At 38.2% G+C, this 27106-nt stretch overlaps 3 protein-coding genes across 3 annotated transcripts; all 3 read left to right on the forward strand.

Moving 5' to 3' along the window:
* The first annotated feature begins 17371 nt into the window (after positions 1 to 17371).
* On the forward strand, positions 17372 to 19591 carry LOC131273822 (endogenous retrovirus group K member 9 Gag polyprotein-like). Its single transcript, XM_058277985.1, has one exon. The coding sequence runs from the start codon at positions 17372 to 17374 to the stop codon at positions 19589 to 19591; it is 2220 nt and encodes a 739-aa protein (XP_058133968.1).
* A 179-nt stretch (positions 19592 to 19770) lies between these two features.
* Positions 19771 to 20364, forward strand: LOC101434719 (endogenous retrovirus group K member 7 Pro protein-like). Its single transcript, XM_004476084.2, has one exon. The coding sequence runs from the start codon at positions 19771 to 19773 to the stop codon at positions 20362 to 20364; it is 594 nt and encodes a 197-aa protein (XP_004476141.2).
* A 3081-nt stretch (positions 20365 to 23445) lies between these two features.
* On the forward strand, positions 23446 to 25155 carry LOC131273823 (syncytin-1-like). Its single transcript, XM_058277986.1, has one exon. It carries the CDS (start codon positions 23446 to 23448, stop codon positions 25153 to 25155), a length of 1710 nt encoding a protein of 569 aa, XP_058133969.1.
* The last annotated feature ends 1951 nt before the right edge of the window (positions 25156 to 27106 follow it).

Raw genomic sequence — 27106 nt, forward strand, 5'->3', positions numbered from 1 at the left:
GGTAAAGAACTGCTTGGGCTTTGTGAAACACTTTCTGAGGCTTCCTGACTCTGATTAAAGCAAAAGTGTCTTGTACTAAATCAAAACTAACTTCTTCTTTTACAGATTTGACTTCTTAGCTTTACTAACCACAAACTTCCTCCAGAAATTCATACCTGTGATGATAATTTGTAAGGTATGTGGAGACCTCTATTTTTGAGCCTTCATTTCTAAGACTTTCCATTGTACTTCTAGCCTCGCCCATACCCTGATACTCTCCTGATTGACAGCATTAAAGAAGCATTTTCATAATAAGGACACATGGGCTACTTTACTGCAATCTACTTGTGAGGGTAGGAACTCAAACTCTGAAAGTACCTAACATTATCATTATATATGATGTCCAAAAATCTCTACCAAGAGCATTTGATATAACACTCACTATATGCCACAAAACATTTCTTTTGATTTCATTTAATAATTCATATTAAAATGAAATCTAATTTTCTTTACTTAATAGAAACTTGTCAATCTTTTTCTGGTTATTGATAATTTAAACAGTATATTGCGGTCACCCCTCGGGCTGAAGTGTGGTTTGCTGGCCTGGCGAGGGGAGCGGCCACGGTAGGCCTAATTCCGCTGCCCCCATAATAGGGTGGTTGGTCGGGCCCACCGCCACCCCTGAAGGAAGCTCGGCATGGGCGCAGAGTGCCCTCGGGTCTCCCCTTCTCGGCAGCCATGCTTCCGCGGCCGCCCCTCCTCCTGGATGGCACCACACGATGCCTGTGGGGCGGCACCCTTCTTCTTCTTTCTCCCTGCGCAGGCACAGGGCGGAAAATTCCAGTCTGCCCTTTTCCCCTCCCCTGACAGCAGCAACAGCCAGGCGTGGGCGGGAAACTCAAGTCTGCCCTCCACCCCAGCAACAGCAGCCACCAATCCCTAAACCCTGCCCCTTCCCCCAGCAACAGCGACAGCCAATCCCTAACCACCACCCCTCCCCCGTCCAGTACCGCCCACTGACCTTTCGCCGGCAACCAATCAGAACAGGGCGTGGCTTCGACCAATCAGCCTTCCCCAGCCCCTATAAAACTGTTGCCTCTCCCTCAATAAAGTGGACTTGCGTGTTTACCTTGTCTCCGCGGTAGTTCTTCTGCCGTGCGCCCTCCAGTCCTGAGAGCCCCCGACACGGGCCTGGCCTCCCTTGTCCCCAGTTCGTCGCCTGCTTCTCCGGGCGACCCCTTCGTCGCCTGCTTCTCCGGGCGACCCCTTCGTCGCCAGCTTCGCTGGGCGACCCCGTCAGCCGAACCACGCAACCCCTTTGAGACTGATCCCTCGTCTGCTGCCGGACCGACCCCTCATCCCAAGCGGGACCGACCCCTCGTCCAAAGCTGGACTGACCCCTCGTCCGCAGCCAGACCCCACCTCTACCGACCGAGCAAGCCGCCGCAGTATATCACATGACTTTTCTTCATTGCTATAATTCTATTCTAAAAACTTAAAATGTAATTTTATTGGAGGTCCATGATTTTATGCATGTATTGAAATATTAATAAAATTTATTTATGATCTGAAAAAATTGGAAATGTATTGAATCACCAATCACTATGAAATGTTTGAAATACTTTTCTTTTATTGATATTAACAACAACAAAGTAACTTTGCTAATAAGCACTATTATAACTTCAACTAAACTCAAGAGTACAGTGAAAAATTCCTCCTCAGAAAGAAAATTGGCTCCTCTAGATGATGAAATCACCAGTTCCCCAGTATTCCTAAGAGATCTGACCCATAAGTGTTCATCCTAAATAATAAGTATGTCTATAAAAAATCTAGAAGCACAATTGTTCCAATTGATTATGGGTAAAAGTGAATTTCTCAGAGAAGTAACACCATGAAATTTATTCAGTGAAGAATGAAGCAATATCACAGATTTTCTAAAGTCACTGCAGTTGTGCAAAAGAAATATTCATATTACAGAAGACAAAAATGTTTCCTCATTTCTCAGGTATACCTATATGTTTAATTCATGAGTTTCTTTAAAATGGCTAATGAAAAAGCAATGACATAGCTGTAATATGAACAGAATTGTTAGCATATTTAATTATTTCTGTCCCATATTATAAACTGATACTCCTAGAGAATATGAAAGTTTCTATTTCTGGTTTATTATAAGTGATTAGTTTTAAAATGATACCTGATAACATGTATGTGATATGTAGGCTGCATTCCAAATACTGAAACATAGTGATACAGAAATTACCAAGAAATTGAACTACTGCAAACACTATGTATTAAATATTACTTGAACTAAGTTGTGAAGGCTAGCTAAGAAATTCTGAGGCAACTATTTTATAGCATTTCATAGAAATCAATCCTCATAAGCAAAATAGTCTTTCAAACATGAATGCATTTGGAAAGATAGCCAGTAAAATTTTTACTAAGAAAAATTTCATATTTATTTAGAACATATTAATAACTAGATATACACTAAATAGATTTTTATTATGCTCATAGTTCATGTGTTTAATAATTGATGAGGAATATATATTCCATGAATTTTCCCCCACATTCATAAATTGTGAAGTAAATATTTTCTAAATATCCTTGAGGTAATAAGAAGCAGGGATAAACCATGCATTTTCTCTCTGCCTCTTATACCTAAGGCTATCATAATGCACTCTGAAATATAAAATATATGGTAAATTTAGCCTAGGGAAACTTGGAGAATTTTATAGAGCAAATGGAAAGATGCCATCTGAAGAAAGGGAATGAATGAAACTTCTAAGGATCAATAAGCATGTGTGGTTTAAGAAAGAAAATTAAAAGATAATCTGGGTTTGAGTTATAGCCAATAACCATCCATTAAGTAAATAATGTCAAATTAATTATGGAGAATTGTTTTGCTATTTAATAAAATCTCTGCTAAAGATATTTATCTTCCATATAAAATTTAGGAAGGAAGAAATATGCATAATGAAATTATTATAGTAAATAATTTATATAAATATTTTTCAAAAATCTAGGAATTTCATAAGAATATTATCAATAACAGTAAATCAACACCATTAATATTATTATCCATATAATATTCTTATCAAATTGCATGCTATTTAGTAATTACAAATGAATAAAATATACGAAGATACATAATATAAATATATAAAATTTATTATTATATATTAAAATGTATCTCTATAATTTTATGTTTATTTGCCTCCATTTAATTTTTCACAAAATAAAATTAAATGGTTCTCAATTGGCATCCCTTAAAATAATTAATTTTAGAATTCAAAGTCTAATTAAGATAGAAATAGTATTTATTTATTTATGGTTTGATATTCTACAAGAAAATTCAAGTAAAATAGTTGTGATCACAATAGTTATTTAGAATAAGCATATTTCTGTAAAATCTAGATCATATAGGCAATCTATCTGGACAGAAAGATAGTACTTCCTTAAATATTGGAATTCATGCCTCATGGAAGAAAGGATGTTTTGAGGAAGACTAATATCAAGTGGGAAGTTTTTGTGAGGTACTGAGTGAAGGTAAGAAGATAAACCAGGGAGACAGCAAGGGAACACTGGTACACACTGTAAAGTAAAATTGGAATCAATTAGATCTCAAAAGAATCTATTTTCTGGGATCTTTGCTGCAAAGGATGACAGAAAGTACTCAGGCTCAAAGGAAGAAAAAAAGAGTGATAAGGCATAGTCCTCTGGTATCCTTTGAATTTTTCCTTTCTGAGAAGAACATCGGAACCATCCATTAACTGTGTTACAGAAACCATTGCTTGTTCAGCTGAACAAAGACTGAGAGATATCACCAATTAACATAGTCACCTGGTACATGGAGAGAATAGCTGTGCAGTGTTCAAAAAAAACAGGGCTGATGCAGAGACTCGTTTACACTGAGTATCTGAAATTAGAACTTGTTAATGAATAAGATGGGAAACTAATTATTGGATGTCTCCTGGCAGAGATTGAAAAGATAGTTTACTAAAATACTGTAAGTAGAGCTCATAACTGAAAGGTCTTTGTGTCTTGTTTCCATTTTTAATAATATGAAATCTTAAATTATGTGATCCTATAAATGTTGAAATTAACATATTAGAGTAGAGTTGGAAAAGTGAAAAGGAAATTATGTGAATAAATTGATTTCAAAATACTGACTTTTTTCTATTTCTAAGCTGAATTTCTCAGGAGAAGCCATGTATATGGATACAAATGGTTTTTATTTGTTATTGATGTGGATTATCTCCATTTTATTTTAGTATATTCTTATTTTATATTTTGAATACAGGAAAATGGCAACAAATTATGAGAAATGGACAATCTCACTATTTTCACTGAATTCCTCCTCATGGATATCTCAACCTCACGAGAGCTCCAAATCCTGCAAGGTCTGCTGTTCTTAGTACTTTATATGGGAACTTTGACTGGGAATCTACTAACCATTACTGTCATTGTGACAGAACCAAAACTACACTCTCCAATGTACTTCTTTCTAGGCAATTTGTCTTTCATTGATCTTTGCTACATTTCAGTTACTGTTCCCAAAATAATTGTGAATTCTCTGACAGGTAGCAAACTGATTTCTCTCCCAGCATGTGCTGTTCAGATTTTCATGTCTATCTTGCTTTTATTCACAGAGCTGACCTTGCTTGTGGTGATGTCCTATGATCGCTATGTCGCCATTTGCCACCCTCTGCACTATGGGCTCACCATCACCCCACGTCTGTGCACACAGGCAGCCGGTGGCTCATGGGCAAGTGGATTGGTCTATTCTGCCATCCACACAGGTGTCATGTTCAGGCTTCCATTCACAGAGTCCAATGTGATCCATCAATATTTCTGTGACATACCTCAAATTTTGAGGATCTCTTCTAAAGACGTTCAGTTTTCTGAGTTTATAGTCTTAGCTCTAAGTATTTGTATTCTTGCAGTATTTTTTGCTTTTTTGCTTAAGTCCTACATTGAAATATTTTCAATGGTGCTTAGGATGCATTCTGTGGAAGCCAGAAACAAAGCCCTATCCACTTGTACCCCACATTTGGTAATTCTCATTTTCTTATTTATTTCTGCATTAATTGCTGTTTTTGGCACTGTTGAAAATAAAGCATCTTTCAGTAGTCTTCTCACAGCCATGTTCTATTACATGGTGCCCCCGTTCATAAATCCCATCATCTACAGCCTGAGGAACAGGGAAATGAAAACTGCTCTATGCAGAATGTTCCACAGGTATTTTAACCTTCTAAGCAAGTTTTTCTTTATTAAAAAATTCTGAAAAATAATGAAATGAAGTCTAATTCATAACTGATATATGTTCTTAAATTTCATCATGTCACAATTAAATATTCAGATTGTTTTTTGTATAACCTTTTGTTTTTACATACATAGTAATGAGCTATGCACCTGTGTCCTAATTTTCAAATCTATGCATTTGTGTAATTCACACATCTTCAAGGAAAATATTTTTCACATTTTAAAATTATTTTGAATGATTTTAGGATGATTTTTTGCTAAAAACAAATAATGATATCATATGGAGAAGATGACCATGGAGGAGTACCTTAACAGGTGCATTGGTATATGAGAGAACTTCAAGGTTCAAGATCCTGATGTCCTGGAAGAGTATATATGGATTATTTTGAATTTGATAATACAATTGCTCTCATTATATTCAACTGCTTACTAATGTCTGCACTAAGTAATATAGTGTTTAGCATTTAGACTCAATTGCAGAGTTACAGACACAAAATAGAGCCAACACTGAGGTCACCAATAAACTAACTTCCCTCCTTGAAATGTGGAAATAAAAACCTATGCCTCAATAGAGCATACAATGTGTGAGCTTTTTTCTCTGCCTGTCAGTTGGCTGAATAGACACATACCATGCTTAGTTCACTTAATCTTTATGCATGATGGTACACATGTAGTTACACAGTGGCGTGAGAAGTAGTCACAAGTGGAATTGGATTTTGCTTGCAGGAAATTAGATATTGCTTATACTATATGGCACCCATTTTGCACCAAAGAAAGATATGAAATCATATTCTCTCTACATGGAAAGTTCTATTCATTTGCACTTATTGCAATCACTTTATCATTAAAACCCTATTTTGTTCTTGATATTTTTAAACTATTTTATTCTCTTTATTCCTGATAAATCTAGGTAGAAATACATGAACTTGGGTTTCTTTTCAAGTAAATATTTTTGCTTTAGTTACAATTTCCTTTGGTTACTCTATTTTCAATTTCCTTGACTTCTACTCTTTATTATTTTCATCCTTCTACCTAATTTTGGGTCAGTTTGCTCTTCTTTTCTTGTGTTCTTGAATAAAAACTGTAGGGCATTGATTTTAGATGTTTCTCTTTTTCTAGTATAAGAAAAAACCTGAGTTTAAAACTTACCATTTTATCTTATGCCCTGTTTCATATATATTCCAACCTTTTGTTTTTTATTTACTTTATCATTAAATTTAAAGTATTTCTTAAAATTCTGCTTGTGTTTTCTTTTACTCACAGATTCTTTAAGTATGTGCTTAAAGTAATTTCCAAAATTTTAGTTGCAGCTGATATTTAACTTAATCCATTATAGTAGAGAATATAGTTTGTATAATTAAGGTCTCTAAGTTCATGGAGTCTTGTTTAAAGGCTCAGTATCATTCATTTTGTTATATTCTTAAGAGAAATGGTAATTAAAACCATTATAATATTCTACTACACAACTTCACAATTTCAGATGCTTTCTCCACATTTCAATTCTGCCAAGTCCAGGATTATATAACATTGCTTCTGACTTGGATACTTTTATAATAACACAAATAACCAAAAAAAAAAAAAAACCCACAATTACAGGTTAGTCAAATAAAGGGAATATTTATCATAATTATATTTATGAATAGGCACACACAAAATAAAACCATTTACACAGCTGCATGCACAAATGAAAAATGCTTCTTTTTCAGAGAAGTAAGAGGCTATTATAGAATACTCCAATTCAATCAACTCAGAAGGATATTTGAAGGTCATATATATATGATCATATAAATCTATATGTACCTTTCACACACATAAACACAAATATATATATATGAAGGGAAATGGATGCGATTAAAAAAGAATAATGAGAACAATAAATCCTTCATACCTTACATATAGTATGGCTGAAATAAATCAAAGAGAGAAGAGGAAATTATTTTCTATAAAAGATAAACTAAAACATACAAACATCACAATTTAGAAAGAAGAAAATAGATAAATGCCAAAGAGGACAGCTTTCATAGTACCCATACATGGAAAAAATGAGAAAACAGAGAAAGGGAGGGAAACATATTACAAAATAACTATTACTAAGGAAATATTGAAATCATTCTTCTCGACTGAAATACAAGGTATTAAAAATGTACATACTTAATCATGACATTTAAAAGCAGAAAAATAAAATGAATTCTTAAAGAGAAGATCTTAATCTGGGAAAAGGAATGAGATTAGGAAGACCCAAAAAAGGCATAAATGCTTATTTGATGCTTACTTGAATTTTTTTAGAATACTAAATAAATTAAGCAACTACTTTAGATCCACATCAAAAGAACACTGAAGGGTGGAATTAGCATGACTGTTGTATATGGGGCATGTAATGTCCACATGACAAATTACCAAAGGAGGAGAGGAAGCTGTCAAAAAGATTGCTGGATAAAGAATTTTGATAGATGATGACATATTCAATAAATTAGGTATTTCAAATAAGTTAGCATGTAAATAAAAATTCTAGAAAAGATTGTTGCTATAAAAGAGATATAATATATTGACCAAGTTATATTTATTTTAGAAATATATGTGGTTTAAAATTAGAAAATTAAATATAGTATTCCATGACAGAACTTAAAGGAGAGATATTATAGGATCATTGACGGGGAAGCCCAAAATCTTTGTTGCAATAAAAAATTCATTCATATTGAAAATTTGTAGCAAATTCCTATTTAATAATGACTTCCTGTAATTAAACTATTTAAAAACTTCAGTTTAGACAATGCTTTAACAAACTTCCTATAACCAAGTATAACCATATAAACTAGGTAATATACCTTTAAATAAGCTTATTAAACTACCATTAGAAAACAAAGAAATTTACTTTATCCTTTTAAGTTTTGTCTTACATTCCTTATTTTGTTCTGTGAAAATGAGTCATTTCACTTTAGGATAGATATACATTTCCTTTTTAACTTAAGATCATTAAGCACAAACAATTTTTTCTTAGTGATTTAATGTGTATAATGTTAATTTATTTTATTAATATCTTGTATTAGGGAGATTACACCCAAGCAAAATAAAAATGAAAGCATTATTTTTTGTGCAAAATATGTTCCCTTTGCATCCTTCACAGGAGGGTAAAACATCTTTTCTTTAATAAAAATTTAAAACTATGGATAACACCAAAAGCATACTGACTGTGGGGTTCTGGAACAACTATAATTGATTGTTTTAATAATATAGAAAAGATCTTTTCATATCTTTCAAGGACTTCTACTTTACTTACTGAAATGGCAATTGGACTATTTATTGCATAATTTTAAGGCTTTTAAAAAGTTTAAATTGGGGAATTATAGGGCAAACTATGATTTTAATTCCCTGTCCTAGAAGAGAGAGATTTAAATTAAGCTTCCAATTCCCTATCTTGTCACACCTATACCTTGCTTACAAAAAAAAAAAACCTTACTCTGAAAAAAGCAATACTAAAAATAAAATATCTTATTTCAAACTTCAGAGAATCTAATATAAGCCTGATATAAACATATTTTGTAAGGAATCAAACAAAAAACTCAGCTGTCACTGACTCTCAAAATCAACAGTGTGAGGAAAGGAAAAGAAAGTGAAATATATGAGAGTTAAAAAAATAAGTAAGAAATAAGAAAATATATTGGAATAAGGTTTGAGAAGGCAATTCATTGGATCAAATCAATAGAAAAAAACAAACACGTATAAACTAGGAACAAGAGACAGAAGGTGAAAATTTAAAGAAAACAAAGCATGAAATTATATGCATACTGTATCTATATCTACACACAGATATGTAACATAAATATTCCAGACTTTGTGGGAAAAAATAAAAATTTCATTAAGAGATTTAAAAACTCTAAAATCATGGATAGCCTTCCAACCCATAAATAGGATATTATAAAGATGTCGGCTATAATTATTTATTAAAATCACAGCAGCTTTTCTCTGGAGAAATAAAAAAATTCACACTAAAATTTGTGATTCCCAACTAGCATTCCACTACTTAGGAGGACAAAGAAGGATGTCTTTAAGAGACAATTCTTGCTGTAAAAAATTAGTAAGTAATCATTATAGTATGAGACAAAAACAGAGAAGTAAACAATGCAACAGAATAAAGAATGCATGGGAATAATCAAAACTGGCATATACAGGAAGGATTGGAGAATAGCATATAATATCAATAAAGTTATCAGAACTATTTGATTATATAATTACAGAAATTAGGAAATATGAAATGTAATCCCTCTCTAACAGCCAACACAAAATATAATATGGGGAAAATAAAATATAATATGGGGGAAATACAATAGTAATTTGTAGGTCGTCTTCAAGACTAAATTGGGAAAGAATTATTTGGAATGAAGTGGAGAAGAAGGAGGACAAGGAAAAGGAGGAACAAGAAAAAGAGGAAAAGATATAAAATCATATGTACAATGTTTGTCAGTGAAAACCCATATTTCATTCCTGATATTGGAAATGTGTTTACATTCTCTTCTATTTCTGAAAAATATAGGTCGAAGGTAATTAATATATTTGATTTTTCAAAGGAATCTTTTTTCTTTTGTCACTTCCCTGCGTCTTTTCATTTCCCTTTCCTAATTTTCTCCTCTTTTCCTTTACCATTTTCTTCTTTCTAAGTGGAGTATCACTGCTCTTCTTTATGTGGTTACTGGAAATGTTGGTCATTGTCTTTAAATCTTTCTCCATTTCTGTATTTAACACTTGCAATTTCAAGTGTTTCTTTCTCTAAGCCCTGCTTTAAATTTATTCCACCAAATTTTATATATTATAATTTCATTACAATTCAATTGAAAATAAATTTAAAATTGCCTCCTTATATTTTTGAATTACATACTGTACAAATGTGTCTTTTAAAATATCCAAATTTAGTGTTGATATATGATTTAATTCCACTGTGGTAAGAGAACATACTCTGGGTAATCAAGTCCTAAATTCATGAAGACTTGCTTAATGATTCAGTATGTCATTCATCTAGGTATATTCTCAAGGGAAGTGATAAGTAGAGTGCAATGCTATTTCATTAAACACCTCTAGAATTTCTAAATTATCATCTGGCAATAAAAATGGATGGTTATAAGTCCACTCAACCTAATCCATCATGAATTTTATGGTAACATGAGTTATTAACTTTTTGCAAATGCCAACCAGTTTCCTATGGTACTAATTATAGTCAAACTTATTAACCTGAAAGCTTACAGTTCAATATTTACCTAATACGAAGGAAAACATATCCAAAGAAACTTCTGCAAGAATGTCACACACCTTTATTCACAATGACTAAAAATTAGATATGACACAAGACTTGACCAAAGGAAAATTGATAAACAATTTGTGACTTTATCAAATTTAACATTACTCCAATTTTAAAGGAACAGAATGCTGGTACACCAAGTACATGCATGAATCTCAAAAACATTTGTGTTTTCAAAAAGATCCTTGAATAACTTATTTACCATTGCATGATATATATCAAGGTTTGGAATAGTAAATATGAAGATATGATTAAATAAATGTTTAAATATATAGAATAGGAGTTGCTTTTTGAAAGTAGGTAACAAAATACAAATATACTGAGACAAGGAAAATCTCTGGGTTGATGATGGTGATGGTGTGCCCTAATTTTTTTGCTTTTTCGTTTTTAAATGTTATATCGTTCATACATGAAAATACATAAACAATAAATGTATAGTAAAAGTTACGAACTTACAAAACAAACACGCATCACATCCTACAGGGGTCCCATATATCACCCCACCACAAACACCTTGCATCTTGTGAAACACCTCTTACAAATTATGAAATCATATTGTCAAATATTACTGCTAACTATAGTCTATATCATACATTTTGTGTATTTTTCCCAACTAACCCTAATGTTATTTTTAACATACTTTTATTACAGAAGAAGTAAACTTACAAAGCAGTTATGCCTATGTGCCAAATTCCCAGACAACACCCCTTCATGAACACACCAAGCCATGGTGGAATATTTATTACTGTTTATGAGATAATATCAGACTATTGCCAGTAAACATGGCCCATCGCATACATTTACACACTTTTTCCATGCTCTCCCAGTATGAACACAGTACATATTTTATATAGATGCAAGAATATTACAGTATTACTGTTTACCACAGTCCATAAGTTACATCACTGTATTTTTCCCATGCTTCCCTACATTCCCACTGCCCTGCAGTAGTGATGAACATCTCTTTTAACTCACCACCAGACACTCTTGCATCAGTTCCGTCACCAACAATTCTCATCCACCTCTGGATTCATTGTGTTATTTAGTCTCTAGGTTATTCTCTAGCTTTCCTTCAACTGAAATTTACATTGTAATTCAAAGGACTTTGTCAAGAAGGTGAAAGATCAACCCACTTAATGGGAGGAAATATTTGGAAACTGCAAATCCAATAAGGGTTTGATTTCCATTCTATATAAAGAGAACATACTACTCAACAATTAAAAAGCAAGCAATCCAATTAAAAACTGAGATAAAGATTTAAGTAGACAATTCTCCAAAGAGGAAATACAAATGACCAAAAAGCAAAAAAAAAAATGTTCCATATCACTAGCTATTAGGGAAATGCAAGTGAGATATCATCTCACACTGCATAGGATGGATATTATTTTAAAAATAAAAATACAGAATACAATAAGTGCTGGAGAAAACATGGGCAAATAGGAACACTCCTTCAATTTTGGTGGGATTGTAAAATAGTGTAGCTTCTGTGGAAGGCAGTTTGGTGATTCTTCAGGAAGCTAAATATAGAACTGACATATGAACCAGCAAATCCTCTTCTAGGAATATATCCAGAAAAACTGAAATCCATGACACAAACAGACATCTGTACACTGATGTTCCTAATGGCATGGTTCACAATTTCCAAAAGATGGAAACAACCTAAGTGTCCATTACCAATGAATGAATAGACAAAATGTGGTATGTACATACAATAGAATAGTATGTTGCAATAAGAAAAAATTAAATTAAGATACATGTGATAAAAAGGCTGAATCTTGAAGACATTATGCCATAATATTTTACTTCTTTGTGTTACAGTGGTTTTATATTTTTTAATTCCATTGAATTATATGAATTTAATTATCATGCTTTCAACAGTTTGTAAATTATGCCAAATGCAAAGAGTACCCTATTTTTAAAAAATTAGCTTCATTTTATTTATATGTCCTGATGTGATTATAGGTAAAGATTACTCATGTGTGCAGCTAACTTTGATATGCAAAGAACTTAAAAGGTAAAAGTATTGTCTTGAAGGAAAGCATAATGGATAGATGAAATGATATGATATATAATAAAATAGTTATAGCAAAATGCTCATGTTCAATATTTAAGATAAAACTGATATATTTATCTTTACTGTATGTGTAATTGTTTATTAAAATGATATTTACAATTCATAGAAATAACATTTTAAAGAAATATGTGATGTTCAAGACATATTTACAAAATAATTTCTATGATTTTCAAATGGATAAACAGCAAATTCCTTTTGATACCATTTTAAAGTCAAAATGTGAGAATTCATTGCGTTTTTAAAATACATTTTGGAGCACTGCTCTACTGCATGGATTATAGTTTACATTGTAGTTTGCACTCTCCCCCAGTCCATTCAGTGGGTTGTGGCAGGATATATAATATCCAGCATCTGTCCCTGCAGTATCATTTAGGACAGCTTCAAGTCTTGAAAATGAAAGACGTTGATGATGTGGGTGTAGTCGGGGGTTGGGATGTGGGGTATATGGGAAACTCATATTTTTTAATGTAACATTTTTGTGATCTATGTGTCTTTAAAAAAAAAAGACAATTCAAAAAATGTGAGAATTCTATTTAAGAAAACATGCAGAATGAACCCAAATTTCTCCTCAGAAAAATGTAACAATTAAATTTTCTTCAGTTTTCTTAACCCAAAGGAATAATAAAGTTTTGAAAGAAAAATGTGTTTTAAAGAAAAGGAAACATAAATTTAAATGAATGCATTGTACGATGTCTCAATCATAAAAGACATTAAATTAATTTTCTTTGAAAATTATATAAACACTTATCAAAATAGTCACTTGAAAAGTTCATTTGAAAATGCATTTACCCAATAAATATATGATATAGGTATATAAGAAATTAGAAAACAATTCTTTTTTCAGAATTTTGACATGAAAATAGAACATTCTAAAATCTTTTTGACAGGAGAGATGGCCATCAATTCAAATTAATCTTATTCACAACTATTTATGCATTTATTGCTTAGTAAAATTCATGACAATATTTCTGAAGTAAAGGAGACTATTAAATGAGTAAATAAACAAATAAACAACAGGATCTAAGTATGAATATTTTAATTTAAATATGTTTAATTATCACAAATGTTATTTACATAATTAACTGAACCTATTTATTATATGTCTTTCTAATTTTATTTAAACTTGTAATTAGACTGGAAAAGACAAGTAAAGTGAGGGACTAGCATGACATGCAAACAGAAGCCATATCATGCAACAGTCCGTGGCAATTTGAGATTATTTTATGAATCCCAAAAAAGAGAAAGATTGCATTTGTAAACAGGCCTATTCTTATGGGTATGATACCATTTGATTGCATAAAATTTGATTGAGGACATTTAATTAGATTACTTGACAAGATCACTTTAGAGGGGTTTTTAATATTTATTTATTTATCTTTAATGTTACTTTAAAAAAATATGAGGTCCCCATATAGTCCCCTACCCCCTTCACCCCACTCCTCCTATAACCACAACCTCCTCCATCATCATGGGACATTAATTGTACTTGGTGAATACATCTCTGAGCACCAGCAACTGTCCCTGCAGTACAACCCAGGACAACTCCAAGTCCTGAAAATCCCCATATAACATATCTCTTCTTCCCTCTCCCTACCCTCAGCAGCTACTGTGGCCACTTTCTTCACATCAGTGTTACATTTTCTTCCATTACTAATCACAACAGTTCCAGAATAGAACATCAGTAAGTCCACTCTGATCCATACTCTATTCCTCCATCCTGTGAACCCTGGGACGGTTATGACCACTCCACCTCTGTATAGATTCCATTTGGATGATGGATGCAATTCTCCTGTTTGCAGTTGTAGGCACTCTTGGGTCCCTCACTTTAGAGGTTTTGATTGTGCTGTCAGTGGTCAGTGGGGCATGACTCAGGTTAAGTTACTTCCCTCTTGCTGGGTCTGATACAAAAGGATACACAGAGTGGGGAATGGATGTAGCCAGTGCTTGAGAGCCTGCTTCCCATGTAAGTGGTCATGGATTCAATCCCCAGTGCCTCATAAAAAAAGATACAGAGAGAGAGACAGACAGAAGGAAAGGAAGCTGCCATATTTGATCTTTCCCTGTGAGAGGGAACTAGAGAATCACTGAAGCATGAAGCACAAGAGGCTGGGCCCATGGAGGAGCTTAAGAGGAGAAGAGCCCCGCTATCTGCCTGATAGCTTACAGCTGTACTAGGAAAGGAATTGAAACAACCAATACTGATACAGGAGGCCCATAAAGAGACATGTCCTATGCCTTTGTTGCCCTCAGCTGAACTCAAACTTTGGCAGAGATCAGTGGTCATCTTGTTTCAATACATGGCAGGTAACTTTGGTGAGAAAGTTTCTCTAATGGTATCTTAGTGTGGACTTTTCAAGGCCTTGGAAGGGTAAGATTTTTATGCCAAATAAATTCCCTTTCTAAAAGCCATCCTTTTCTGGTACTTTTCATTGGCAACATTTTGGCAAACTAACACACAGTCCAAATTAGTTTGCTGTATATGAAGCTCTATGTAGAGGATTTCTGGAAAAGTATATATCATCTATACCTATATCTATATCTATATCATTACCAAGTTATATTTATCTACAAAAACATGTGGTTTAGAAAATTTAAAATAGTATTTAATGATAATAGCAGAGTTTATGGAAGAATCATCATAAAAGCATGCCCTTTTTTTTTCCTTAAATCATTTCTGTTCCTAAAATATTAATTCATGATTTTTAAAAAACTGCTTTAGAATATATTGAAAGGAATATCCTGACACTGAGGGAAAGAGGGAAAGTAACTATTAAAATGATACCTGCTTATGTCAAACATCATATAACTTAAAATATGTATGATAGAAACCTCCCTTCATAGGGAACCAGACAAAAGACCCCTCTCACCAAATTCACTAGGTAGCATAGTGTAGTAAGAAAAAGAAAATAAAACATATACAAATGGAAATTAAGAAACAACACCTTCATTAAAAACACATGTAATTTTGATTGGGAAAATTAATAAAAAGCAAGCTATACAAATATAGCAATAAATCTTATTTGAATGATGTTTGAAAAGGGAATTGTATTCAACATACCAAAAAGAAATATGAAACTCTTTCAAAATAGAAATAATTTACAGAAAAATGAATATTTAAAAGAAAAAATTCCCATTTTCCACAAACCCATGTTTCCTGAGTCCGCGTTCCCTGAGGTCAGGGTTCCCTGAGCCCTGAGCCTCTGCATTCTCTGAACCTTGTCCAATATCAGATGGACTCTGGGAATGGGAGGGTTCTGGAGCGGGGTGCAGAGGGGTCTAGTAAGTGTGGGTTCAAATGTTTGTATCCCCCTTCTTGAGCTTTAAGGAGCATGCCGGCTGGCTTGAGGAGAGACTAGGAAGAGGTGAGAGGTGAATCTGCTGAGGCAGCCTGATTTACCCAAACTACCTGGGATAAGGGAGAGTTGGTCTGGGAACAGGTGGAGTCCAGCAATTGACTAGTCCTGTGCAACACATACAAGGGAGGGGGACATTGGGAAGTGCTTGGTAGGCTTCTGGGAACATATTTGGGGTTCCTGGTAGGGTGTGGGTGCTCTCTCTCAAAGAGACTGAGAATCATTGATTTCTGTGGTGAGTTGGTTCACCAGGGCTCCATCTGCGCCTCAGAGGTGAACTCTCACATGGGCTTCCTGCTGCCCTGGGAGGGAGGGAAGTGAGAAAGGGAGAGAAGGTGAAGGACAGAATCCTAGTCAGCTTTTTCAGTTGCAAAGAGTTGATTCTGCCCCAGGAAGGGGACTCTTTTTGAGGAGCAGGTTGACCCAGAAGGAGGGTTTGGCTCAGTGGAGGAGTTTCAGCCTTGAATGTGCAAGGTCTCTGGTTCAGTTCCCAGCTCCTCTTAGAGTAGTGACCCCCCTGGGATATTAAACACCTAGCTGATATTCTGAGACAGAGAAAACAAAGACATTATCTCTGTATTAGCTTGCCTTGGGTACCTTATTTTTCATACAAAAAAAAAAAAAAGATTACTTTTGTTACACAATTTAGTTTACTCACTAAAATCCACCTCAAAATTTGCAGGGAGAAAGCTGAAGGGTTGTTGGGAGCGATAAAATAGAATGTATGCCGAATTCAGCAAGAGTTAACAGCACGGCTGCCAGAGAGGAACCAACCTTCTCATTCGAGCAAGCTATAAGCTCACCACAACATGGTGGGTCCCACATCATGGCAGAACTCAAATCTGCTTTGTCACTTCCTCATTCTTCTTCCCCTTCAGGCCTTTGTTCTCCGTCTTCCCGCCACTGCCTAGATTGACAAGGCAGTGGGCAGGTGCAAGGCAGGTAAACTGAAACCCACTCTACATATCAGTAGTGACCACAACCAATCCCTAACTTTCACCTCCACCCATTACCCCTCCTTTTCCCAAGAGTATATATCCTTTGTTCCCCTCAATAAAATTTGCAGCTTGATCCTCACCCTGTCTCGCTGTCATTCCTCGTGTCTCCTGTCTCATCATTCTCCTCCACGCAAGCCACGAGCCCCAGTTCGCAGCCCCGCTGGCCGGGGCATTCACAGCTGGCGCCCGGACGTGGGGCTTTTGGCTTGCGCGTGAGAGGGAACCGCCGCACCCACCAAGATAGAGAGCTCTCTTCACTACTGGCCGATGCAGAGGCGAAATTAGCGGCGCAGAAGTCCAGGCATCCGGGAAGGATCCTGTCCAGGAGGGAGTCCTGGGAAAACCTACTCGAGGTAAAGTTTCTTCTAGTCTCTTCATTTTTCTTACTTTTCTAAAATTAAAGTTTTTTTCTACCATGGGACAGGAACAATCACAACACGATCTATTTCTTAATCAAGTAAAGGAAGCACTTCAGGCGCGAGGAATTGTGGTAAAAAAGAAGGGTCTTAGTGAATTTTTTAGGTTTATCATAAAAACTTGCCCGTGGTTCCCTGAGGAGGGAACCATAGATGAAAGATGTTGGAAAAGAGTCAGTGACTGTTTGAACGACTATTATAAGACTTTTGGTCCCTCCCGAATCCCTGTCACTGCATTTAGCTATTGTCAACTGATATATGAGATGATTCGGGCTTCCCCCTGCTTTCCTGATGTTACTGAAATTATTACAGAAGGGGAGAACATTCTAAAATCACAAACTCCTTCTGGGGCGCCCTCCCGGGCGCCCTCCATTGCCTCACTTGCTGGCAATTCATTAGAGATTAACCCCCTACCAAACGGAAGTCACCAAAATGGTGGAAATCCCCTTTCTTTGTTAAAGGGAGAGAAGCCCTCGCTCAACTACCAAGATGGCGCACTTCCTCCCTCTCCCTCATTCGAGGAACAGAAATCTAAACCTGCGGGTGAAAGCCCCGCCTCTCTTTATCCGCCTCTTCCGGTCGCCTCGCCATCTTGGCGCGGAGCAGACAAAGAACCCCGGCCATCTTGCCTACCGCACAAGGTCAATCAAGCAGATGCTGTTGTCACCACCGCCTCTGCTCCCTTAAATCACCATTTGCTACCCCCTCAAATTAATTTTACCCCTAGAGAAATCCCTGTATTCGAACCCCCGCCGTATGCAACTGCAAATCACCTTTCTCCGCTTGCACCCCCTACATCTGCCAGTGTCAGCACTTCTCCCCTTCCTGATTTCACACCAATTATCATTTTGACGGAGAAGCTAGAAACACTCGCACACACCCTCATTGGCGCAGCGTCGCCTTCCAGGCCAAATCAGGTTTATCCCATTCTTCGGAGTGGAAGGTCCACTTCTGCTGGACCCCGCCCTCCTGTTCGTGTTGGAGATCCACTTTCCACCCCCCTTCCTGACTCTGATGATGATGAGGCAGATGACCAGGGAGAAAGTAATGGGCCCCAGCCCAGTGAGAGGGGCACTGCGAGTCAGCCTGAAGCGGGTGTTCGTACACGGCCGCTTACCCTTCTCCCTGATGTTCACTGCCCTCTAACTTTCAAAACTATTGAGAAACTAAAAAAGGCAGTTTATTCATATGGGCCTACAGCCCCGTTTACGCTCGCCCTTATAGAAGCTTTGGGCGAGAAGGAACTGACACCCAATGATTGGTTTCAACTTGCAAAAGCAGTGCTTTCAGGGGGAGATTTCATCACCTGGCGGTCTCACTATGAAGAGGCATCCAGGGAGCGTGCCATGCGCAACGCTTTAAATGAGGAAACAAGGAGCTGGACTGTTAAAAAATTTCTAGGGCAAGGCTCAGCTCAGTCTAATGCAGCTCAAGCTCAATTTAGTGCCGGGCTTATTTCTCAAATTCAAGGAGCCGCCCTTAAGGCCTGGAAGAAGTTGCCACAAAAAAATCACCCTGCTTCCTCTTTGGCTAAATTAACTCAAGGGCCTGAGGAACCGTTTGCGGACTTCCTCAGTCGGTTACAAACTACAGCTGAGCATTTGTTCCGTGATGCAGACACCGGGTGTGATTTTATCAAACAATTAGCCTTTGAAAATGCAAACGAGTCCTGTCAGCAGGCTATTCGCCCATTTCGCAATACTGACCTCTCAAATTGGGTGCGTCTATGTGCCAACGTTACAGCCGCTAAAACTATTGGCATGGCTATTGGTGCGGCCATACAGAAATCCCTGGCTAACCCACCTATTTGTTTTAATTGCCAGCAAACAGGACATTTTGTTAAGTCCTGTCCCCTTAAGAGCATGAAACCTAGCAGGCCCTCACCTACGCCAGTCTTAGTAATAAATAAGCCACGCCCTGCACGCCCCAATACAGTTTGTCCTAGATGTAAGAAGGGGTTTCATTGGGCGTCTGACTGCCATTCCAATTATAATATTAACGGACAACCCATAGAACAAGCACAGCTGGGAAACTTCTTTCCGGGCCAGCCCCAGGCCCCTCCCCGAGCAAACCCCGGGGCAATACGGTTTGTTCAGCCAACCACTCCCACCACGCCTGCACTCCCACCTGTCAGCCACCCCGCCGCATCTCTGATTTATGGAGAGCAACAGCAGGGAGTGCAGGATTGGACCTCTGTGCCACCTCCACAGCAGTATTAACCCCAGAGTCCAGCCCTCTCCTTATTTCAACAGGAGTATACGGACCACTGCCCCCAAATACTTTTGGCCTTATTCTGGGCAGAGCCAGTACTTCCTTAAAGGGAGTCCAGGTCCTCCCAGGAGTGCTAGATAACGATTTCATAGGAGAAATTAAAATAATTGTAACAACCACACATGACATGATTCCCATTTCGGCTGGTATACGACTAGCGCAGCTTGTTATTTTTCCACTGTGCCAAATTAACTCAAATTTCAAACAGCTGCAGCGCACTACTGATAATCCCGGTTCCTCTGATGTTTTCTGGGCCCGTGCCATAACTCATAATCGGCCCACTCTAACACTAAAATTAAATGGTAAATCTTTTGAAGGCATCTTAGACACTGGAGCTGATGCCACTGTTATTTCCGCACTGTACTGGCCTAAATCCTGGCCCCTCACTGCTGCCGCCACTCATTTACAGGGAATTGGCGAAAGTGCTAACCCTCTCCAGAGTTCACAAGCACTTAATTGGGAGGATGATGAAGGGAATAAAGGTTTTGTAACACCGTTCGTTCTCCATAACCTCCCTGTCAACTTGTGGGGCCGAGACATTCTTACTCAAATGAAAGTCTTCATGTGCAGCCCAAATAAGGCTGTCGTCACACAGATGATTAATATGGATTTTCTCCCAGGTAAAGGTTTAGGTAAACATAATCAAGGAATTGCCCAGCCTATTTCAGTAAAGCCCAAGGCAGATAGAAAGGGACTTGGATTTTCCCAGGATTTAACATAATGGCCGTTGACATCCCTGTACCCCATGCGGAAAAAATTTCTTGGAAAACTACACAGCCCGTGTGGGTTGATCAATGGCCACTAACCTTAGACAAAACCCTAGCAGCAATTGAGTTAGTACAGGAACAGCTTGCTGCTGGGCATATTGAACCCACCCAGTCTCCCTGGAATACACCCATCTTTGTTATAAAAAAGAAGTCAGGGAAATGGAGATTGCTGCAAGATTTGCGGGCCGTTAACAGGGCTATGATCCCTATGGGGGCCCTACAACCTGGCCTCCCTTCACCAGTTGCGATTCCTGCTAACTTTCACAAAATAGTCATACACTTAAAGGATTGTTTTTTTTCCATTCCTCTTCACCCTGACGATAGACAACATTTTGCCTTCAGTGTTCCTCAGATCAACTTTCAGGGCCCTATGCCCCGTTTTCAATGGAAGGTTTTACCACAAGGCATGGCCAATAGCCCCACCTTGTGTCAAAAATTTGTCGCCGCAGCAATTAATCCAATCAGACAAACTTGGCCACAAATTTATATTCTCCATTATATGGATGATATTTTACTAGCAGGATCATGCTCGGCCAAGCTTTATTCTTGTTATCGAAATCTTTTAGAACATTTAACAGCAAGAGGTCTTTCAATAGCCCCTGATAAAATACAGACTTCTAACCCATTTTCTTATCTGGGGTTTGAACTCTGGGGTCAGCGAGTTCTTACCCCCCGCATTAAATTACAAACCTCCCATTTACTCACATTACATGACTTTCAAAAACTCTTAGGGGATATTCAATGGCTTCGTCTCTACCTTAATATATCCACCAAGGTACTTCTCCCCCTTAATGAAATTTTAAAGGGAGATACCAACCCCTCCTCTCGTAGAAGTTTAACTAAGGAGGCAAAACAAGCGCTTGAAGCCATAAACCAAGCTATTCAGACTCAAACTTGCTATCAAATTGACTATAGCCACCCCTTAATGTTTATAGTCCTCGCTACAGCCCACACGCCAACAGGTGTCTTTTGGCAGTCACTTCATAATCAGTGGGGCAAGCAAGGTCGCCCATTACTTTGGATTCACCTCTCAGCTACCCCTCCTCGAGTGCTCTCGCCATATCCCTCTCTCACTGCTGCCCTCATAACTAAAGGCAGGCAAATTAGCCGTCAACTTTTCGGTAAAGACCCAGATTCACTCATTGTCCCGTACACACAGGAACAGATTAATTGGCTTTTTCAAACCGATGATGAATGGGCTGTTGCATGCTCCTCCTTTACAGGTGACATTGACAATCACTATCCTGCCAACCCACTAATCCAATTTGCAAAAATCCACCCATTCATCTTTCCTAAAGTTACAAAACAAAAACCTATCAACCCAGCTCTTTTAGTTTTTACTGATGGTTCAGCAAATGGAACTGCTGCCTATGTTATTCAGGATCAGACTTTTTCCGAACCCTCCCCTTATACTTCAGCCCAACTCGTCGAACTTTATGCGGTTTTACAGGTTTTCTCTCGCCTTTCAGATCAGCCATTTAACCTGTACACTGACAGTGCATACATAGCACATTCAGTGCCATTACTGGAAACAACCCCTTTCATTAAGCCATCTAGCAATGCTGTACCATTATTTTCTAAGCTTCAAAAGGTTATTCTTATGCGGCAGTATCCGTTTTTCATTGGGCATCTCCGCGCACATCAGCATCTCCCTGGACCTTTAACAAAAGGAAATGCACTGGCGGACGCCGCTACTCAACTACTCTCTCTCTCTCTTTCTACTTCTCTAACTGCAGCCACACAAGCTCATGCGCAACACCACCTAAACGCAAGTACCCTCCGACAGAAATTCCATATTACTAGGGATCAAGCAAGGGAAATTGTAAAGACCTGTAAAAATTGTGTGACCCAATTACCAATCCCCTACTTAGGGGTTAATCCCAGAGGGCTTATCCCTAATGAAATCTGGCAAATGGACATAACTCACCTCCCTAGCTTTGGACAGCTTAAGTACATCCATGTTTGCATCGACACCTACAGTGGCTTTATTCTAGCCAGTTTGCAATCAGGGGAAGCCTCCAAGCACGTTATATCCCACTTATTACATTGCTTCTCCATCCTGGGCCAGCCTAAAGCCATCAAGACAGACAATGGCCCGGGTTATACTGGGAAAAATTTTCAAATCTTTTGCCAACAGTTGCAAATCAACCATGTTACAGGCATACCGTACAACCCTCAGGGCCAAGGAATTATAGAACGTGCCCATCGCACCTTAAAAAACACCTTGGGTCGCCTAACTGAGAGCTCTCTTGGCCTATCCAAGCAGCGACCACGAGACCTTTTACACCATGCTCTTTTTGTTCTCAATTTCTTAACTTTGGACACACATGGACAATCTGCAGCCGATAGACACTGGCATCCTACCTCACAAGAACAACAAGCTACAGTAATGTGGTGCGATCCTTTGACTTCTCAATGGAATGGGCCCGACCCCGTAATCATTTGGGGACGTGGCTCTGCTTGTATATATGACCAAAAAGGGAATGGCCCTCGCTGGCTACCAGAAAGGCTAGTAAAACATGTCAACCCTCCCCCGTCTGCACATTCACAAACTAATTCTTCCAGGGAGATAGCCTCCCCCTGAGAAAAAACTCTCTCTTTTCTCTTACAGCTTATTTGAAGAATCCACAAAAGAAGCTCCTGCTGTTGTGGCAACCTGCAGCGAGAGAACGCCTCACCTCAACCAGACGTGCCTAACTACATCTCTGCAAATCCAGCGGAGAAGTGTCTTACTTCAACAATCGAAAGCCTTTAAGCAAAGCACGGATGCTCCTTTCACTTCCTTCACAACCACTTTTGCTTTACTTTTTCCTTATAATATTTATCTTCTTAACAGTCTTCTCTGCTGTCTGCCTAGCTGCTACAGCCCCAAGAGACTGGAACCTCCGCCAGCGAATTCTTCTTGCTATTGCTTTTCTGTTTCTCATTCTCATTTTTGCTTCCCTTGTTGTCCTCCTCCCATAACTGATATGCATTCTTTTGTATTCTCTTTTATCCTTGTTCTAAAATACCTTTTAACAATCACCCAAGCGGGCATGGGGCCACCACCCAACCTAAGAGAAGTTTTAAAAACCCTTTATGGCACCCCTTGTGAGTGCAGAGGGGGACAAGTTACCACCGTCCCACACCTCTACACACGGTCGGTCCAATGTAATAACAATAAAGTTGCTTATTTACAAGCCCTAACCAGCAACATCGGAGGATATACAGAACAACAATGGGTTTGCCGAAATTTACCTAGAATAATTCCCTCAGAGGATGGCTGCCCTGGACCCTGTACCTGTAAGTTTACATATCCAGCTATGCATGTTCATTGCTATTCTGAAGTGCAGTCTTACACCAGAAACAACAAGACCTACTATACCGCAATATTAGCCCGCACAAAGTTTGCTGTCGTGGGGGGGGATTGGAGTAACAAACCTAGCCCCCTAGGAAATAGTAAATTAACTCAAGCTGGCTGTTATGGTACTATAGGAGATACTGTTTGCTGGAACAAAATCCCTCCAGCACATATTTCTGATGGAGGAGGGCCGCAAGATCAGGCCCGGCAAATAATTGTTCAAGAAAGAATGGAAGAAATCATAAAAAACACGTTTCCCCAAATTGAATATCACCCTCTAGCTTTACCAAAGACGGAAGATTTGAACTTAGATGCACAAACCTTCCGCATTCTTGAAAGCACCTTCAAATTACTCAATCTATCTCAACCTTATACTGCTCAAAACTGCTGGTTGTGTTTACGACTAGGGACCTCCATACCCATAGCTTTACCTGTAAGCAATAACTCTTATCAAATCAATAGCACCTGCCTCATCACTCCACCAATCAGGGTGCAACCCATCTTTACCTACACCAACATCTGTTTACATTCCCCATCAACCAATAATACTAACGAAATTCCTTTAGGACATCTCTCTTTCGCTCTATGCAACTCCACACGCAATACATCTGATGCCCTCTGCGCAAATCATGGTGCAGTGTTTGTCTGTGGTGGGAATTTCGCTTATACCTTTCTACCTCACAACTGGACAGGAACATGCACTCTTGCTACTCTCTTTCCTGATGTTAGCATCATCAATGGTACTGAACCTGTACCCGTTCCCAGTATGGATTACATTGCCAGTCGATCTAAAAGAGCTGTACAACTTATTCCGCTTTTTGTTACCTTAGGTGTTTCTGGAGCGCTGGCCACTGGCACTGCGGGGCTAGGGCTCTCCCTTACCCAATACACGCAGATATCTAACCAACTAGTCAGTGATGTTCGAGCCTTGTCAAATACTATCAAAGAAATTCAAGACCAAATAGATTCTTTCGCTGATGTAGTATTACAAAATAGAAGGGGATTGGATCTGCTTACCGCAGAGCGCGGAGGAATATGCTTAGCTTTACAGGAGCAGTGCTGTTTTTATGTTAATAAATCTGGTATTGTTCGCGATAAGATCAAACGGCTTCAAGAAGATTTAGATAATAGAAGGAGGGAACTGTCTAGTTACCCTTCATGGAGTGGATTCCGAGGAATATTACCATACTTACTCCCTGTATTAGGCCCATTAATAACTATACTTTTAGTAATATCATTTGGACCCTGGGCTGTAAAAAGAATTATTCAGTTAGTTAAGGACCAAGTTGACTCCGCTCTCGGCAAGCCCATTCAAGTGCACTACCATCGACTCCACCTCACTGATCAAGGTATATCTATGGACCATCCAGACTGTCTCCCCTATGATACCAACTCCCCCCACTAATAAGCTGCTGAGTGCAAGGTACAACACTGCAAGAGACGGTTAGAGGTAAGCACAACCTAGCTGTTCTCTGAGAAGCATGCCTCACTAATTTAGGGGACCCGCTCTGTTCGCAAGGGCCACTGGGCAGGGTGCTTCGATCACATGCATCGATAGCATCACTGGCCGCTCAGGGAGCTGGGCCGGTTAGCCAATGACGGGCAACTGAACTGACCTAACAGTCAACCTAAGACAGGGACATGGCCTTTCGCTGCCATGCTTCCCAATGACGGGTAAGACTGGTCACGTGTGTGAGTGAGCTAAAACGGCTCACCGGGTACAGTTCCGACCTAAGACAGGCACGGTCCCCCCTTTTTTATTCGCCCTTGTAGCGCAGTCGGTAAAGCCCCCTCTTCACATCGAGAAAATGAGGCCTCTGTTTCCCTCAGTTAGCCATGCACAAAGTACTGTGCTAATAAAAGAAAAAGGGAGGAGATGTTGGGAGCGATAAAATAGAATGTATGCCGAACTCAGCAAGAGTTAACAGCACGGCTGCCAGAGAGGAACCAACCTTCTCATTCGAGCAAGCTATAAGCTCACCACAACATGGTGGGTCCCACATCATGGCAGAACTCAAATCTGCTTTGTCACTTCCTCATTCTTCTTCCCCTTCAGGCCTTTGTTCTCCGTCTTCCCGCCACTGCCTAGATTGACAAGGCAGTGGGCAGGTGCAAGGCAGGTAAACTGAAACCCACTCTACATATCAGTAGTGACCACAACCAATCCCTAACTTTCACCTCCACCCATTACCCCTCCTTTTCCCAAGAGTATATATCCTTTGTTCCCCTCAATAAAATTTGCAGCTTGATCCTCACCCTGTCTCGCTGTCATTCCTCGTGTCTCCTGTCTCATCATTCTCCTCCACGCAAGCCACGAGCCCCAGTTCGTAGCCCCGCTGGCCGGGGCATTCACAAAGGGTAATTGATTGATAAACACTAGCAACCTGATATGTTCCACAGGGGCATAAGAAGGAAGTCTAGTTTTTCATAAGGTTTGGTTAACTCCTTGCTTGAAGGCTTGTCTGGGTTTTTTGGTTTTTTTCTTTTCTTTTCTTTTCTTTTCTTTTCTTTCCTTCATCTTTATCTCCCACCCCCCCTCCTTTTTTTTTCTTTTAGATGCCGCTGGCTTCTTTCTTGTTCACTCTGCTTCTTTGTCCTCAGTTTCCTCTTTTCTGTGTGTACTGATTTGGCTACCAATGCTATCTCTTTTCCTTCCTACATCTTTCTATCTTCCACCTTCTGGTAGAAGCTCATATAGAGCCTCCCATTTCATTGTAGGTACTCCACCTTTTTTAGTCTTATAACTCTACACTGCTTACATGAGTTTAATATTCATTCTCCTAGGACTTACATGGTTCTTCTACTAACATTTACTATCATACTACTATTATCCTTTTTTCTTTTCTTATCTCTTTTGCTTTCCTGAGCACTAATCTTTTTCCTTAAAGTGAATTTAGACAGTGAGAAGGAAATAGTATAAGAAAAACAAAGTTTCAAAGAGAAAACAACACAAACTCACAAAAACAACATGTAAATAAAACCCGAGACTAGACAGAGAAGCTAATCAACTGAACAAACCCATCAAGATAAAATGACCAGACAGCAACAAAAAATTACAATACATACCAATAATCAGGAAAACATGGCCCAATCCAATGAACAAATTAAAAACCAGAAAGAGAAGCAGAACACTGAACAACTATTCAAAGGTCTCCAAAAAGTATCATTGACCAACTTAATGAAGTGAAAGAAGAGATTAAGGATATAAAGAAAAAAATTGGAGAGCATACAGAAGAAATTGTAAACATACACAAAAAGATAATGGATATGATGAACATGAATGGCAAAAATGAAGAAATCAAAAATACACTCTCAGCAAATAACAGCAGATTTGAAGAGGCAGAGGAAAAAAACAG

Source organism: Dasypus novemcinctus, chromosome 17, assembly GCF_030445035.2.
Source record: "Dasypus novemcinctus isolate mDasNov1 chromosome 17, mDasNov1.1.hap2, whole genome shotgun sequence".
Classification (NCBI taxonomy): Eukaryota; Metazoa; Chordata; class Mammalia; order Cingulata; family Dasypodidae; genus Dasypus; species Dasypus novemcinctus.

What these genes read in the sequence shown, in the direction of transcription:
- LOC131273822 (XM_058277985.1), top strand. Translation starts at nt 17,372, where the DNA reads ATGGGACAGGAACAATCACAACACGATCTATTTCTTAATCAAGTAAAG.
- LOC101434719 (XM_004476084.2), top strand. Translation starts at nt 19,771, where the DNA reads ATGATTCCCATTTCGGCTGGTATACGACTAGCGCAGCTTGTTATTTTT.
- LOC131273823 (XM_058277986.1), top strand. Translation starts at nt 23,446, where the DNA reads ATGGGGCCACCACCCAACCTAAGAGAAGTTTTAAAAACCCTTTATGGC.